The sequence below is a fragment of the Choristoneura fumiferana genome, chromosome 10 (assembly GCF_025370935.1).
Source record: "Choristoneura fumiferana chromosome 10, NRCan_CFum_1, whole genome shotgun sequence".
Classification (NCBI taxonomy): domain Eukaryota; kingdom Metazoa; phylum Arthropoda; class Insecta; order Lepidoptera; family Tortricidae; genus Choristoneura; species Choristoneura fumiferana.
In genome coordinates, this window is record NC_133481.1 from 19,599,826 (window position 1) to 19,618,197 (window position 18,372).

At 36.8% G+C, this 18,372-nt stretch overlaps 1 protein-coding gene across 4 annotated transcripts in view; it reads right to left on the bottom strand.

Moving 5' to 3' along the window:
* The window catches only part of LOC141432258 (embryonic polarity protein dorsal-like), a 76,108-nt gene extending 60,367 nt beyond the window's left edge, over positions 1 to 15,741 (bottom strand). For 2 of the 4 annotated variants that reach the window (XM_074093801.1, XM_074093800.1), the window contains exon 1: positions 15,166 to 15,741. In XM_074093801.1, the coding sequence (XP_073949902.1) occupies positions 15,166 to 15,181 (16 nt within the window). In that variant the 5' untranslated portion in view covers positions 15,182 to 15,741. The remainder of the gene's footprint in view (positions 1 to 15,165) is intronic. The other 2 variants (XM_074093796.1, XM_074093798.1) reach the window with 2 other exon arrangements.
* Between the last annotated feature and the right edge of the window lie 2,631 nt (positions 15,742 to 18,372).

The following is an 18,372-nucleotide window of genomic DNA, read 5'->3' on the forward strand; positions in this document are numbered from 1 at the left end:
ATATGTTCAGATATGGCCTGTATTTTGACTTTGAATTGACTTGACTTTGACTTTGACTTTGACTTTGAATAATAATTATTATCTACATGCATGTCATAAGTTTTCTACAATATGTACAGATATGCATTGTTAAAAAAAGTATTACCGATACTTTAATGTAAACATTAAGATGCACTGTACTTTAATGTGAACATTAAGATGCACGCCAGATACCAAGTTTCTTAATAAAGGCCATTTGATAGTCGTTTCTGAACATATAATAGGAAGTTATGATATGCATGTTAGATAATATGTATAATAAAAAACAGACAATAATAGTGACAACTAGTGACAGACAGTGACAGACAAGTGACTATGGGGTTTCAGGATTTCAGCTACATTGTTTTTCTGGGTGACACTCTTTCTCGGCCCGGATAATACCGGGATGGAAATACCGACCCTGTTTTTCGTATACACGCCCATAGAAGCTCCTGTCAGTTTCTATGGGCGTGTACACACAAAAACAGGGTCGGTATTTCCATGTCGGTGTTATCCGGACCGGGAAGAGTGTCACCCTTTTTTCTGATATCGGATAGGAACTGTCGAGAAGAATGCCAAGTTGCGCTTACTCCGGACCGTACATGGTCCCACATGCGCGTGGTGGTCAATATACGTACACATACGTCAGTAGCGGTTTAGCAAACAACACCTTTTTAAGGAGGTCCATAACCTCAACCTAAGACTATTTAGGTAGTTATTTATTGCACCAAAGAAACTTCGGGCTTACCCGAACACATCGCGAAAACTAGCGACTTGTGTAAAATAATAATGGCCATGTTGATCTAGAAAAGTTTTATGGACAAAGCGAACGCCTGGATATTTTTGCTGTATTTTGCCGTAGTTATCCTTATTTCGACACATTCAGAAGAGAACGAATCGTGTGCAAAAAAAAAAACTACTAAACTCAAGACAAATTCAAGAGGCCATGTCGAGAGTTGTCGAAAGAGCCGAAGTCATAGCAGGGGTGTTATTCTCAATACAAAGCTCGCCCGTGGATTCAGCGCTGTGCTCGAATTAGTGATGTAACGAATGTCATTTTTTGAACATTCGCGACATCGCGAATGCGAATATTCAGTTTTTCGTTCTGGCGCCAAATTGTCTATGGCAGTCTCGTTCGAATGAAGTGCGTCCGTTTGTATTTTGTTCCGAGAATTACCGAGTGTATACGCACGCATCGCGAAGTAAATAAATAAATACTTAATACCAAATGATTACAAGGTTGTTATTTTTTTTTAAAAAACATAAGATATGAATGTATTTTGATTTTATTAACCTACTATTATTTAATAATTGTATTTTTTTCTGATATTCATTGAAATTACTTTTTTTAGATTTGGATGAAATTTCGTTTTCCTACTCAGAATCTGCACTTTCGATTGTAATAGGAGAAACAATGTCCCAAGATTTCTTTATTCCATTACGCTACTGTTTTCATACACTTTCCTATGGCGGCAGTGTAATGGATAACACAAAATTATATGAAAAACCTGGGACACTTCTTTTCTCTTATTACAATCGAAACTGCTCCTGATTCAGAGTAGGAAAACGAAATATCATCCAAATGTAAAAAAAAAAATTCAATAACTTTTTCTGAACCCGCTCTTTTATGTAGGTAGGTTTAAAACACAGCGGTCTGAACTGTAACGTTGAATTTTTTTCTTGATAAATAAATAAATTCCTGCTTGTGATTGAAATTCTCAATGTGTTGCGAATCAAGTTTATTATTTGTGTGCCGAACTATGCCAGTAATTTAATGTTAGCGTCCTTCACTGATGTCATCATCATTATGATATGAAAAACAATTTTAGCAGATTTTGTACTAGCCCATAACGTACAAATTGTTTAAATTTAACGCATTCACTTTCACTGCCACCGACGCATATATGCGTTTTCGGAACATCGCCCAGTGCCTCTGTCATAATTATTCATACATTTTGAACGCACATGTGCGTCGGTGGCACCGGCACCTGTAGGAGGCAGGTGGCAGTCAGGCAGTGAATGCGTTAATAGGAAAGGAAGGACCGCAAAGAACAACACGCTCGCTGCTCCCCCCAATGCCCATAAACTATCACGTCTATCCGTCGCTCCATTTCGACGTGAAAGACGGACAAACATACAAACACACACACTTTCACTTATAATATTAGTATGGATTATACACTACAAATGGGCTCATACAACGCCTCAGGATGCCAAGGAAAATATTGGCACAAGTTACCATTTCAGAATTTTACCCTATTAACACAGTTTCAGGTTCAGGTTAACAGGTTCTCGAGTGGAGACCGCGGATGTCCTATGGCTGACATGATGATGATGATGATGATGATGATGACCGTATTAACTGAACACCAGCGGGCAGTGGGGGGGAGCTGGAGGGAGATCTCCGACGCAAAAAGACGGATTTTATAAGTTTCCCGCGACTGTTTGTCTGTGGGTAGCTTTCAAACGGACGGACTGATTTCAATTCGATTTTTTTCACATGAAAGCGAGTTTACTCGATGGCTCATTAAAATCGATTAAGCTGGGGATCGGCAACGCGCGGCCCGAGACCTACCTCGTTGCGGCCCGCGACTGTTTTGTGTTATCATTTGGTCCACTACAATAGGTAACTAGATAGATATCTATTAGGTACAAAATTATCTTACGTGTGGCCCGCCTTTTTTTCACTATTTGGCCCATGTCTGCCAAAAGGTTGCCGACTCTTTGATTCAGCCGTTTTTTTTTTTTCAGATATTAAACCTTGCAATGACAATGTCGGGGGGGATTTTCAACTTTTTTTAGTTGGTTATTTTATTTAAAGATTAATTTTGTAATACATAATATAAGGAACGCGGTGGTTGATGAGACGCCAGTTGTAGATGTGCGTAAAATAACCTTTTTTATTATGTAAACCTTAGATTATATACATCATTTTTGTCGCTGATACAAGCAATATGTGTTTATGTACCAGTAAACTATTGTGTTACTGCTAAACACTGACCCATTGCCATACTACAATTTGTTTGGATTGTAAAGTAGTGACAGATCTAAATAGATAGAAAAATCTAGTTCTGCCGCTATAGTTTTTCCGATAAGGCAAACACTGCGACCCAAAACAACCAGCCTAGTAAAACAACTGCAGAAATAAATGTTAAGTTTTCCTGATGTGTCTAATTTTGCTCCCACGCTTACAAATACGAAAACTTGTTCTGTACATTTTCCTTTATTGATATACCAAGTTGATATAAGTAGCTCTATGATATCGCACCTCCAGTCCAAGTGATATCTATTATCCTTATTAATTTAATCTAGAAAATGCCTTAATGTTTGTTCAAAAAGGATAATACTGAATACGGTTTACTAATTTTTCGGCGAATAACGTTTGGCAACCTGTTTCATTTCGCAACATTTCATTTCCCAACTGTTTAATATTTCTGGAACTGTAAATATTTCAGGATTTTTATAAAACTAACTTATATTTACAGTTTTAGATTTTGCGAAATGAAAAGTTGCGAAATGAAACAGGTTGCCAAACGTTACGTTGCGAAAAGGCAGTACTCGACTGAATATAATTCAGCTTGCTTTTTATTATTATTATTACTTCACATGTTCAGTTAATAATATGAAGTTTTTGGTTATAAAAAAATCCGACAAGTAGCGCCGTTCCGTCCGGCAATATTCTTAAGGGCTGGTGGATACATACAACTTTTCTCCGGCTCTAACTGCTCCGGGTTCCCTGCTCGAAAAACTCACCCCTCGCCACTGGTAGGTGAACTTACTATAATATATGAGTCCGATTCCTAAATAAATGATTTAATTATTTAATTAAATTAATCATGAATCAATCCCGCAAGGTCGTTGACTTGCGATCGCGGCGTGACAAAGTGTGTAGTTTAGTGCGCGATCGTAAAAATAAGTAGCATTCTGCGTCTTGTTTTTGTGCGTATTAATAGATTTATGTAAATCAAGATTCGGTTAGTCAATACGATTATATATGGTCGTGTTTGCTGCCAAAACACAACGGCCAAGATTACACCAGACTCTAAAGTAACACTGTAAGTAAGTACGAAGTACTTCTAACTGTGTATTATACTAGCTTTTCAGCGGTCTATAAAAAAGGATTTAAAAAAATCTAGCATGTGCGAGTCCGACTCGCGCACCGAGGTTTCCGTGCCAATTTTTAGGTATTTATCCAGTGTTAGCAGAGCCCCTCTCCTAAGCAAAATGTACGCAGTGTGGGGTCATTTTAGACTGTTAATAACATAGACACACACATGAAGTTTTTTTTTGTAAATCATCAAACAAAAAAGTGTGGAAATACAGGTATGTTTTGGGATTGACAGACGTACGTGTTTCGAGTACGTGTCACACTCGCACATGAAAGGATGCTTATTTATCACCTCGTACTCTTTAATGCATTCACTGCCACCTGACTTCCATAGGTGCCACCGACGCACATGTGCGTTCAAAATGTGAATAATTATGACAGCAGCACTGGGCGAAGTTCCGAAAACGCATATAAGCGTTGGTGACGGTGAATGCGTTAGAGAAAGAAAGGAATCGGCGGCTGCCGCAACACGCGCACTGCACGCCACCGCTCTGCTCGCTGGTCTACCCGACGAAACTAACACCGGCGTAAACTACCCGCATTTTTATCGAGTAGTGCGCGTGTTGCGGCAGCCGCCGAGTCGCGTGCTCCTAAGAAGGGCTACGAAATAGCCCGAAACATGTCCAGCTAAACTCGATTTAAGACGTGAGTTATCCGTTACAATATAATTTAATATGAGTGAGTCTCACGGTAGTTTCATGTTCAAACTTGTGATTATAGTTATTCAAATAATTAGTCAACTAAAGGTAAAGTTCCGAGCCAAGCGACACTGACGCCACTAACGCCGCGTTATTATCGCCGCGACAGAGCGATAGTACAAGGTTCTATATAAATACATGACGGCGTGTACGAACACGGCGATACTTGACGCGCCGCGTATCATGTTTATATAGAACCTTGTACTATCGCTCTGTCGCGGCGATAATAACGCGGCGTTAGTGGCGTCAGTGTCGCTTGCTCGGAACTTTACCTTAAAAATATTCGAATAATGCTCATCACTGATGCAGACAGCTACATATATTTATATGGTGAGCGTGCAATCGGAAGTCAAATGCTAGTTTAAAACGCTTCTCTCGATTGGCGCGGCTTCAAAGAAATGTAAGCAAGGAAAAAGATTAGTTTTAAAACTGTGTCTGGTCAAAACTAACTAGTAGCTGAGCTGAAACCGAAACCAATTTTTGATTTCTGTAATATTTTTGGACTATTTTGGTGTATCTTCTCTTATATTTTTATCTTTTATTATATTATATTTTATCTTATCTTATAATTTGGTGTATCTTACATTTATATCATTAAATGAGCAATTCTTGTTTATTTATTTATTTCGAGGATCCCGGAAACGGCTGGAACTATTTCGATGAAATTTGATATGTATGTAGGTGTTTTCAGAGACGAGCAATCGATCTAGCTTGGTCTATCTCTGGGAAAACGCGTGTCCTCGAATTCCAGCCCGAGCGAAGCTCAGTCGTCTAGGTACTATTTTAATAAACTTGCTTCCATTTTAGGTTTTATAAATTATGTGTTTCTAACTTTTATAAAATGATACTTTTTTTTTAAAGTAAATGTTAGTATGAAATAACAACGTAGCGACGACAAATTAGCAGAATGCAGAGTAGCAAAGCTACTACGAAACTCGAAACTTGAAGTTTGTGACACGAACTTCGAGTTTCAAGTTTCGTAGTAGCCCTGCAGTACACCACTCCACGACCCTGAATGCTCCCAAACGAAAACTCGACCCAGTTTCGCTGTCGGTCCTAGTCCGCCATTTTTCTAACTCAAAACGCCAAAACCACCACTGCTTATCCCACTAATATTACAAATGAAAGTTTGTAAGTCTGTTTGTTTGTTTGTTACTTCATCACGTCTAAACCACTGAACCGATTTCATGAAATCCGTTATACAGGTAGTTTGAGTCCCGGAGAAGGACATAGGATAGTTTTCCGGAAAATTGCATAATTCCCGCGGGAGAGCGATACCTAAATGAATTCTGCGCGGACGTAGTCGCGTGCGCGGGTAGCGGCCAGTTAAACTATAATTTAATAAACAGGAAAGTCGACAGTCTCAGTGGTCGAAGTGAGTCACACGTGTTTGTTGAGGTGAGAGCATGAATCTCTATGATGACTAGGCATTTGCGAAATGGCATATTTGCTAGCGGGCCGCATCTTGAAGCACATAGAAATAATACAGAATACGTAGCTTCCCGAGGAAGAATAAAAAGTTGGCTCTCTATGCTGCTGTAACTTCTAAAAACTCTTTAGTGCACCTCTATGATCCTTAAGGAATATCTTCACAAAATTTCAACTAGATTCAGTGGTTGATTTACTGTTATTCAGTATAAATGGAAAATCGTTAATCGTCGTTTTGAATTCTAATAAAAAAACCGTGCAAAGTGAATTTTGTCAACCTGTGCTTAGGGCTTTAGGTTGAAAGATATTTAGAATAAATATTTTTCGTAATTGGGCGTTTTCAAAAAAAGTGTACCTTTTCTTTTTTTTTAATTTTTGAAAAGAAAAGGGTACACTTTTTTTGAAAACGCCCAATTAATTAAGGCCTAATGAACAGCAAACTCAGTAAGCGCGTGCATTCTTTGACAGGCACTGCTTTACAGCTAGAGCTAGGTAAATCACTTCAGCCTTGAAGCGTTTATAATGTATGCGTAATGTATTTCAATAAATGGCATTCATCCGAGTGTCAATTGGCTGTGTCATGTTTTTGACTACGTTTCGCACACACGAAAATGCAAGGCTTGTGCTTAGCTGAACCCTAAGGTCTGAAATAAATTGGGCGACCGTCAGATTACTAGTCAAACAATTATTTGATCTATTTGTACGACAGGTACGGTAACGTTTCGTGTGCTCTGCCTACCCCATTTGGGAATACAGGCGTGATGTTTGTGTGTGTGTTGAACGACAGCTATTAATTTTTTTTTATACGTTTCGCACGCACGAAAATGCATTTTGTCGATCACTTGCATCTAAAATAAACTGGCCGACCCTCCGAATACACCGCGCTACATACGGGGCTGAATATAATAAAAATCTGATAATAATAAAAATATTTTCGGCCAAAGTAAATTTAGGATATCTCTCCCACACATTCATGATTTTTAGGATATCTCTCCCACACATTCATGATTTTTTTCTTGTCTGGTTAGGTAGTTCTTTCAAAAATATTAGATACTTTCACCTAAAAGTAAGGTAAGTACACAAAAATGTATTGTCATGGCATAAAAAGATAAACGACTATGCACGAGTGCTTGAGCACTCAGGACGTCACTTATTCAAATAATTATCTCGCTTAGCACTTGACTACACTCGATATGAATAAACACAAGTATTTACTATGAAATGTATTTATTATTTATGTGATTCCGAGAAAGTTGCCTCTTCCATTGTACTATTTGTAATCAATAATTTATTTACTTCCTTATCTGCAATGTATCTTTCTCGCGACAAAGTAACGTTCTATGCAATTTCGCAACGAAGAGAAATAACGACAATACTATTAAACATGAACGGATTTAAGAAGTTGTTATCCTCCCCCATAGATCTCCAGTTGCTTTGCTTCAGTCGGAAACGGACTGCATTCACTACCGTGATGCAGCACACTACACTAGCGATAGAAAAAAATCCGACCAAGAGCGTATCGGACACGCCCGAAATAGGGTTCCGTAGGCTGCTATCAACTCTTAAATTACTTATAATTCTCAAGAAAACTTAACCGTTATAGTTTTCCTTGTATGTTTGATAAACTTACTACCATCCTCAATTTTTTTTTTTAAATTTCCACCTACCGGTTTAAATTTTAGAGGGGGAGGAGGGAGGGGCGCTCGATTTTAATGAAAATTTGCACTTGAAAGTTGAATATTTTGCAAACAAATCACTGAATCGAAAATCGTTTTAGCAACCCCGTAATGCTTTTAAAATACCTTTCCAACGATACCCCACACTATAAGGTTGGATGAGAAAAAAAAATCACCCCCTCTTTACGTCTATGGAGGAGGTAAAATGTTTTCTGATTTTTTTATTACCATTTTTGTTTACATATATATTCGTGCAAAATTACAGCGTTCTAGCATTGATAGTCCCTGAGCAAAGCCGCGGACGGACAGACAGACACAGACAGACATGGCGAAACTATAAGGGTTTCGTTTATGCCATTTTGGCTACGGAACCCTAAAAACTGATCTAAATTCGGTCGCAGGTACTGTACTGATACAATAATGACAATAGCAAGCTACCTAGGTACTGATTAGCGATGCACAAACAAATTAATAAACGTGTTCAAACGATAAGACACTAATTAGGTAGTAACGTGATTTTATACAGGCTTTACGCGCGGCTCCGCTCGCGTAAGTCTGCCAGTTGAATTGAAACTCCGGGTATTGCTAAATTCCCATGTAAATTTTCAAAAACTATATCGTGGTCGTTGTGAGGTCCAAAGGGAAAGGTTAATAATAGATATAGCAAACAGTTTTATGAGATTAATAGGTAATTGTGGACAATTATTGGTTTACTCGTAATGTATAAAATTTTCGCTATTTTCACTCATACTCATAAATCTCATAATCAATACCACAATCGGGACTTTTCACGCAAACGAGAACGAGTAATAATTACCTCGACGTTTCGATCACATTACAATGGCCGTGTTCACGAGTGGACCGAAGTGTATGGACTGAGTGCCGGCACCACCTATTTTTGTGATCAAGTGCCGGTAGTTCTAAGGACTCGCGCTGCTAAGCAGACATGGCACCCTACATTTCAGTCTACTCGTGAACACGACCACCGGCCGAAGCAATTATTACTCGTGGTTTGTCCAGCAGTGTCACTAAACAAGCGAATTTATAAAGTTTAGACAAATTCACCATTATTAACACAAAGTAATGATATTTACAGATTTTATTTGCCATTAAGTCAACATCTGTCGCACAAAAAGCAAACTACTGGCGAAAATGCTGATAACTTACAGGATGCCTTGATAATATTCGAGGTCACGACACGCAGCTTATTAAATTATGTTACGATTACAATACCTAAGTAATAAGTTACTTATAATTTACATACCTATTTAAAATTATTTATATTTTTATCTCTTTATAACTATACTATCGAACTACAGAACAGACTGAACTTACCCTAATGCGAAAGAATAAAATACTAAAAATCTTAAATTAGATACTTAATTTTTACAAACTCAACTCTTTGTGTGTAATATAATACAGCGTGTAAATTACGCCCGTGTAAAATAAAATGTATACTGTATAGACAAAATAAATACGTACCTATTCCCTCGATTTCTTTTTTAAAGTTCATGATTTAATCTCGTCGTTACCTTATAGTATGTTACATAATTTTTTGAAGTAGCCAGTTTTTTTTGGCTACGATACGTCAAATATTAAACTTATTATAATGGCCACGTATTTGAATATCGAAATTTAAAATGTCTAGTTAAAACGTCTCGACGGTCAAAACAAAATATCGAAAATTAAAATATCGAATGATCTAAATACCTATGAACTATCATTATATCGACGTCTGGAATTTCTTGAATATCGAAAGTTCAAAATATCTACAACCAAATGATCGATATTATGTTAATATCGAAACACAAAATATCAACCGTCAAAAAACCAAATTTAAAAATATCTAAAATTGAAATATTGAATGATAATATCAAGAAAAATGCATCGGTTCTGGCACTCGCCGGCCGGCTCGTGCTTGTTTTGGCTGCGCTCGTCGTCGCTCTTAATTTTTAGCTTAGATTACTTAGTACCTAGAATTTTAAACTGAAGTCTGATTAGATCCCATAGAGCTTATGGGAACGGAAGCAATACCATGTCCTCGGTACCGCTCTGCTTTTAGAGCATGACATGAGTGCGTGTGAGCTAACTTTGGGGCGGCAGACGTGAGCTTGCCTTCGGAATCCAAAAGCTTAATGGTTACTTGACCTGAAATGTATATTTCAGAATTAAATATATATTTTTTTTTTTATTTATGACGGTGGAAGCATTCTACACTTCCACTGAACGTAGATATAGTTAGTGTTTAGTTTTGTAACTAAGGGACCCCATACATCCCTGTATTATTATTATTATTTTTTGATTTTTTTTCTTTAATTGTATACTTACTGTAGCTTTTAAGTATTTTATTTGTAATTATTTTATTTTGAAAAAAATACTTTCTGCCAAGTTTCTTGCGGCGCATTCTTCTTGGCAATGATGGTCTTTCCGAAAGCGCTGGTAGTTTAAAAATGACGTGTTAAAGTGCCCATTGCGACCTATTTACTGAATAAATGATTTGAATTTGAATTTTATTAATTCAAATGAAAAGTTCAGGTGCAACGACGAGCGTAGCGAGGAGGAGCGTGTTAGGTCCAACCATGACCAAAACAAAACAAGCACGAGCCGAGCGAGCGAAGCAAGCGTGCCACTGCAGCGGCCAGCGAGTGCCAGAATTAAATTCCGTACAGTATTCGACTATTGTACCCTTCGGTTATATTCTTGGTAATATAGACATTGGATATTTAGAATTTCGACCTTAGAATCATTCGAAATTTAAATTTTTGCATTCGATAATTGTACCATTCGTAATTTATACTTTCGACAGTTTGAATTTCGACCTTTATCATTTATTAAAATATTGTTGTCTTGATAATATGAAGCCTTGAGTTTTGAAATAAATATTATTATTATTATTATTTATGATCGTTCGACATTCTGATTTTCGATATTTTGGTCGTCGATGCTTTAACTACTTACCTATCGATATTTCAATATTCAAATACGTGTCCATTATAATAAAAGTTACAATGGGTGAACGACGCGAGATCTGACCCTATCACCGTAGGTCAGTTACAAGAAAAAAAAATAGGAAAAAAAACAATACGACGTAATAACATTTTGTTACCTTGCTGTTGATAACACTCATTAATCACAGCAACGAAAATAAATCCCTAATGTCAATAATAATAAAATGAAGTGCTCTTATGCGCGATTATGAACGATAAGGTGGTGTTGTGTCTGCTCAGAGAGGCGTAGGCAGATCGTTTACATCATCAGGTGCTTAAAACTGATTTAGCGACAGATCAAAGGATATTGTAAGGAAATGGTCAGCATCATTTTCCACCATCCTCATTCTACCACAAATTGTTTCTTCTTCCTTGAACCGGCAGTGTCTTCATCAACACGTTTATAACTCTATTAGCTTCACTTGTTACCATGAGCGTGCCCAGGGGGGCAGCAGGGCTACTACGAAACTCGAAACACGAAGTTCGTGTCGTGCGTTCCCTCTGACACTTATACTATTTAATACGAGAGCGAGAGGGACGGTACGATACGAACTTCGAGTTTCGTAGTAGCCCTGATGGGAAGGGGAAAAATCTACTGGGTGTCCCAGAAACCAACGACAAACCGTTGAGAGCTGATAGAGCAGCTCAAAAGCTATCGATTTAACCCCCATGTATGTTCAGCGATTTTTAGTTATTTCGGAGATATTAATCATTTTAATCGGAGTTTTTGTCATTTTTCCTTATGTCCATGTTACGAAAAATCCTTGTTTGCCGTGTTTTACTTTTCACCTAGTATGAAGAAACCAATTTATGTGATTACTAAAAAAGTTGACCCCAAAAAATAATTGAAAATAGGTTTAAAAACTTCATTAGCTCATAATGATTCTAATTATGTAAGGCTATACTGAAAAACTTTTGAAATAATGCATAAACTTGAGGATTTTTCGTAACATGGACATTTAAAATTATCAATATCTCCGAAACAACTAAAAATCGCTGCTCTATCAGCTCTCAACGGTTTGTCGTTGGTTTCTGGGACATCCTGTATATTGCTGAAATTCGGTATGTATCTGCATAAGATTTTTAATTAAGTTTTTAATCAATATCCCTTTGGAACGATTAAACTCCACAGCATGTTTTATTTCAATACCTGGTTCAGATGAGTCATTCAGTTGAAGTAACTCAGTGTAAACAAATAATAAGCAGTAAAGCCTGCAACCAGTTAATGAGTCAATCAAAGGAAGAATTGTTCTATATAGTCCTTTAATTACACATTGTAAGGCACTTGTCTCACCGCCAGCGAGGAAACGATTGGCTATCGACTATTTTCTCGCTCAAGAAACGAACAAAAGATATAAGATCCTGTGTGAGTAAAAGAGACACATACATTAATAGTTGATCGCTGGCTGTTCACACTGTCGGCGAGAACTCGCTCTTACATCTTTTGTCGCAGCGACAAGAGCTATAAAACTCGCTGAGCTATAGATACTCGCTCAGCGATGTCAGCTCGGCGGCCGCCCCGCACGAGCCAGTCGAGTGGAGCGAGTCGCCCGTCGCACGCGAACACTCGCTTGCAGCCGAGCGACAAAACTACACTCGCTTCTCGCTGCTCGCCCACTCGTTTCTAGTTACTCGCTCTACTCGCTTCTCGCTCATCGTCGGCGGTGGGACAAGTGCCTAAATGATGCTCTTTTAATAAACAATGGCCTGACACAATGACAGACCAATAGTTTTGAGTGTTGTATGTTGTAATTGTGATAATTAGGCATTGGAGTTTTCATTGCACCAATAAAATGAAACTCGTATTCATACTCATACTCAATCATTTCTTTAAGTATTGATTTAAATTTTATAATCAAGGACAAGAATGTTGACAAGTAGGTGTATACTTACGAGCAAAAATACTGCATCACTTCCCATACAAAGTAACTGTGCGATGAAAACTCCGATGCCTAGTGATAATGTTTAAATGCACTTGTTAGTTCACTACTTCATAATAATTAAAAAAAATCCTCAGTAAAAACAGATTTTTAATAAGTTTTTTTTATTATTTTCTGGCTTACTGAAAGCGCTGATAGTATAAAAAAATCAGTTGAGTTTGAGTTGAATGTGTGCTACGAGGGATCTTTACAAGTGTAGGTATAAGAATATCCAGTGTTAGCAAAGCCCTGTTTCTAAGTAAAATGTAACCAGTGTGATTTCATTTAAGATTGTTTACCGGGCATAAACAGACATATGTCAGGATAGGTTTTGATTTCCTGGCAATTTGTATGAAGATGCCATTTTTATTGACTGTACAGTGACCTGCAATAATATAAACCACAATGGAGCGTGCAAAAATATCTGACACATCATACCCGGCAATACCCGCCCTAGAAATAGAGTTGTATCAGATATTGCCACAGACAGACACACATAATGGTCAAACTTATAACACCTCCCTTTTTGCGTCGGGGGTTAAAAATCAACTCTCGCCCACAAACAATCCACTTTGATTAAAAAATTATGCATGGATGAATAACTAAGAGTAATAGGGTTCTTTTTGACCCTTTGGGACCTTAAAATACTTATTTAAAATTGACATGGCATAGCAGTGCAGTGCATAAGATAATTTGAAAAGTAATTTTGAGGATAAAGTGCATTTTCTGAAAAGTAATTTTGAGGATGAAGTTAGCAAATTTTTTGATTGGGAAATAATAAAATGATCTTTTTTTAAACCATCATACTAGAATAAATAATTTTGTGTGACGTTTCTCATAGCTGAAAAATTAATTATCTATTTGTTGTTATTTAGATAATAATATGTTAAAGGTTATAGCGGGCTGTTCTCCGCAACTCCATCAGTTATCTGTACTTATTAATAGAGAGCCAACCTCTGACAAAGCCATTAGCATTTACCAGTTTTTTAATATGTCCCTAGCATAGGGAAAATGAGCGAGCACCCATGAGGCTGACGTGATCACCTGGAGCCTCAACAAAAAGAAGAAAAAAAAATTGCTGATTTGATGTAGCGATTACAAGTTTAATATGGATATAACTAGTGTGATTGGTGAGATAGATAGATAGATTTATTTATTAGATATGTTGTATATTGGTCTTACAGTTATCTTATTACTTACTTCCTTACTTACTGAAATGAAATCTTATAAATAATTAAATTCAATAAATTACATTCCTCCAACAAACTATGTATATGTAAAGAAAAATATTTTATTCTAATTAGGAGTTTCATGCAGCTCAAACATAATAGATCCTATTTATTACGCACCTTTTTGATAAAAATAAATACTTACTTGTACTAGTCTTATCCATATTAAACTTGTAATCGGGCCAATCAACTTTTTTACCGACACTAATCTGTCCGCGAAATTTTTCAAACAATTGCAGATTTTTGTAAGTAAATATGTCTTTTCTGTAATTTAATAGATGGTGTACATTAATACATGCCATCCTACGTATGCTTAACCTATTAAACCGTGAAACATCTTGTTGGAAGTATGATTTTTTGGTAACACCAGAGACAATTTTGGTAACGCAGGAGACACCCAAAGTGTTGGTAAAAAAGTTGATTGGCCCAATCGCTACTTCAAATCTGCAAATTCGACTTCATTATTTTTCAAACTAAATCAATCAAAATTAAATTAAATAATCATGATTCATGAATGATTAAATTAAACAATTATTGACATCCCTAAATGCAGTTAGTTGTTCAATTCAAAGGCAAAATGTGACCATAATATGAATTATTGTACCAAGCAATGCATAGAGGATAATACTTAATGTAAACATTGCATCAACTGGGATGAGTAATATGACTCAAAATATGCCATGTAAATAAAAATCAAACTCCCTTAATTCTACCCAAACATTAGTACTTCACAAGTAATACATTTTAAAATGTTTAAATAATAAACTTACAACATTTAAAAATACAGGAAAATCAGTATTTATACTTCCACAGACTAAACCAGGAAATACAGCAGTGTTACATACTTATTGGAAGCAAACTACTTTCTAGTGAGCGGCCAGCTTTTCAGTTATTTATAGATCTCTCTCCCAGAGCTCAATACTGCTACCAACATGAAAGCAATAATTACACTATTTCTACCACAAATAAACCCTGAATGCATTATGTGAATGCCTAAGCCTCTAAAAAAACAATTGCATGCCATAAACAAGTGCTGTTAGATTAGCGTGCCAGTCCGTCTACATCCAAAGAAAGCAATGTAGGACAGGCATGCATCGTTTACCTCCGATGTCGTCCATCGCACTTTGTTACGATTAAAAATGCGTCGCCGACGCCACTCAGCGCTCCTTGGCAGCCGCACACGGCAATCAAATCGCACATTTAGTTAAATTCGGCATAATCACTGGCCGCTACGCACTATTAAGCAAAATATTAAACTATATCGACACCACCTCACTGATTTAACTTGTTTCCGATCAGAATTAAACACACGATCGACTCCACAATACCGTTGTAAACTAAAAACGTACCTCCATGAGCATCCTATAATAATAACTGTCTCTCCGCTCGTCCAAGGAACTAGTTATCAAGGTCTTGTCTCGAAGCACGCACGGTTCCAAGAAATTTATCAGAGGTTATGTCGCGACAACTGGCACTTTGAACTTATTATAACGATTATAACCACAACAAAGTTTGTCAACAGACTACTAAGAGGTGCGTTGTATAAGAAAAAGTAACTAGTTTCGTGGAATTTTCACTTAAAACACCTTTTCAAAGTAGTAAGAAGTGAACGTCATGACAAAAATAATGCAGGCACATTTGTGTGAGTGAAACTTCAGCGTCACACGTCACACCACGGCAGACTGATTGCGATTGGCCGCAGTTCAGTGGTTATCAAGAAGCGTTTTTTGCAAGACAACCTTAAGCAAGTTTGCATTAACTGATAGTTATTTTTAGAGCCCCGCCTCAAGGAAACCCAAAATATATATATTTTTTACTGTTGATTAATGAACATAAAATATAAAAAGGGTATTTAACGACCAATCAAATACCTAAAAGTAAAATGACTGACTGACAGACAACATTATAGTAGAACTATTCCAGCTAGAGATTTAAAATTTGGTAGGCGTAGCGTATTCCTTGAAATTCATAAAATTTATTCTAAGAAAAGATTTTCTGCTGTTCCCTCGATATAAGTAAAGGGATTACTATTGTATCGGCAAAAAACTTTTTCCAAAGTATCACATCCCAAAATATTTTACTCAAATTATCATTTGGCATAAAATCATTTCCTAAAACAACTTAGGTATTGCAATTTTACGGTTAGTATTTTTTTTTTGGCAAATTATTGTTTCAAATATATATATATATTTAATTATTTATTTATACAAATAAAAACCAAAGAAGTACAGAAATACTTATAACTATAAACCTCTGCCAAACTGCATAGCAGTTTGTTGGCAGAAAGTTTAGAACTCTCATTCACTATTTTTAATACTTTATCACATATTCTAATTACTAAGTCATGTTTCATATTACCAAGTATTATTTATTCAAATGTATCGTTTGGCATAAAGTAGGTACTCTTACCAAAATATTGCATGGCATAATAATCTACTTTTCTAGTAGCAGTTCGTTTCTGAAGGGGACGCAGTTCTAACCTAACCTAACCTACTTTTCTGATAGCAGTTCGTTTCTGTGGGGGACGTTATGGTAGCAGTTTGTTTTTGTGGTTGGTTCGTGTGCGAAGTGTAATTTTGAACAAACTTTTTTTTGGAATATAATATTAGCCAAAAGAAAACGTTTGCTCAGTAAACGTTTGTCATAATAATCTCTCTCTATTGCTATATAGGTTTTTGGTAAAAAAAAAAATTTTAATAGGTACAATTTTTTTTTGGTTACTGTACTTTTTATTGACTATACTTGTATTGTCACCCAAACTACATTTGCATACCAAATTTCATTAACCGTTGAAGAGTTCCGTCCTGTGGAGACGATCCTGGCCGGACTACCAGGATATCACTACCAGATTATTGCATTGTCACGCAATTTACATAAGTATACCAAATTTCAAGTCAATCCAACTGGAAGTTGGTTGAATTTAACTTGCAAGATTTGATTACAGACAGACAGACTGACAGACAAACAGACAATGGGACAGGTGAAACTAAATAAAAGCTTGTAAAAAAGTTGCCTATGTGATATTTCAGACATCCAGCTGTCTACATACCAAATTAATCCATATCCGTCCAGCCATTTTAGAGCGGAAGAGGAAGAAGCACACTCACTAACACACGTACACACACACATAGGTACACTGATAAGTTTGGCATTGATAATGTTAACAAGATTAATTAACTATTAAACATAATTTAACTATCGGACTACGGACCCACGCCTGCTTAATATTTTTCTTAACAACGAACTTAAAAACGCCTTTGCCAAGTGACGTATTTCGCGCATGCGCACTAAAACAAACAAAACTTTTAAAAATCGCGCATGAAAGCGTACTTTTCATACAAAGTTATGATTTCCCGCTCTTTTGCAGGGTTAGAACCATAGTAAAAGAGAATAAGTATGCACACTCCGACCCTTTAGGAGATTTAACTGTCTTTTTTTGCGATGTGAAAATGCTTTATGCATACTTCCGTGGAAAGTTATGTGGGACTCTCTGAACTTAGCATACCCACTAAAAACACATCGGCGTTTCTCCACATCGGCGTTTCTCTCTTCGCGGACGCTTAGGGTTGTCGATGTCTGTTTTAGATTAATTAATTACCTACCGGCAAATAATTTATTTAGTATGAATGTTAACTTAAAATTGTCTAATCTGTGTCTAGAAAAACAAGATTCTTTGCCGCACTATTATTATTATTATACTAAATTTAAAAATATTATTTATAAATTCGCCGAAGTGGTGATGGCGACTGCAGTGTACATACTACTCATATTTCCTACACATAATACTATAACTATATTGTTTATATGTAGGTAGGTATCTATTATTTTTTTATGTGTCCTTGCACGAAACTATCACACTACACTTATACTCGTATACTACTAATTTACAACTATACCTAATATGTACAAAAATACGTAAGTAAAGTACGAGTACGCGAACGTAAAAGGTGATCATCTCGCGAAGCGAGCGCAAGACGAGCGAGCTAAAATCGAAACGTATGGCACCGACGGCAGCGCAGCCTTGACTAAAGAAAACTTATAACTTAATCCTCCTTAAATTATCAGTACCACTACCATGAGTTTACAGTGACCGTACTCGAAGCGACGGCGTAAATTATTGTAGAGGGCGCTGTACAATTCTCCATACAAATAATTTACGCCGTCGCTATCGAGTACGGTCACTGTAAACTCATGGTAGTGGTACAGTGTAGTGTGTGCGTGCGGCGGGTGCGTGCGTACGTACCGGCGCCAACCGGCGCGCACACATTTAAGCCGCGCAATGTACTTTTGTTCGTAGTGAACCTACTTG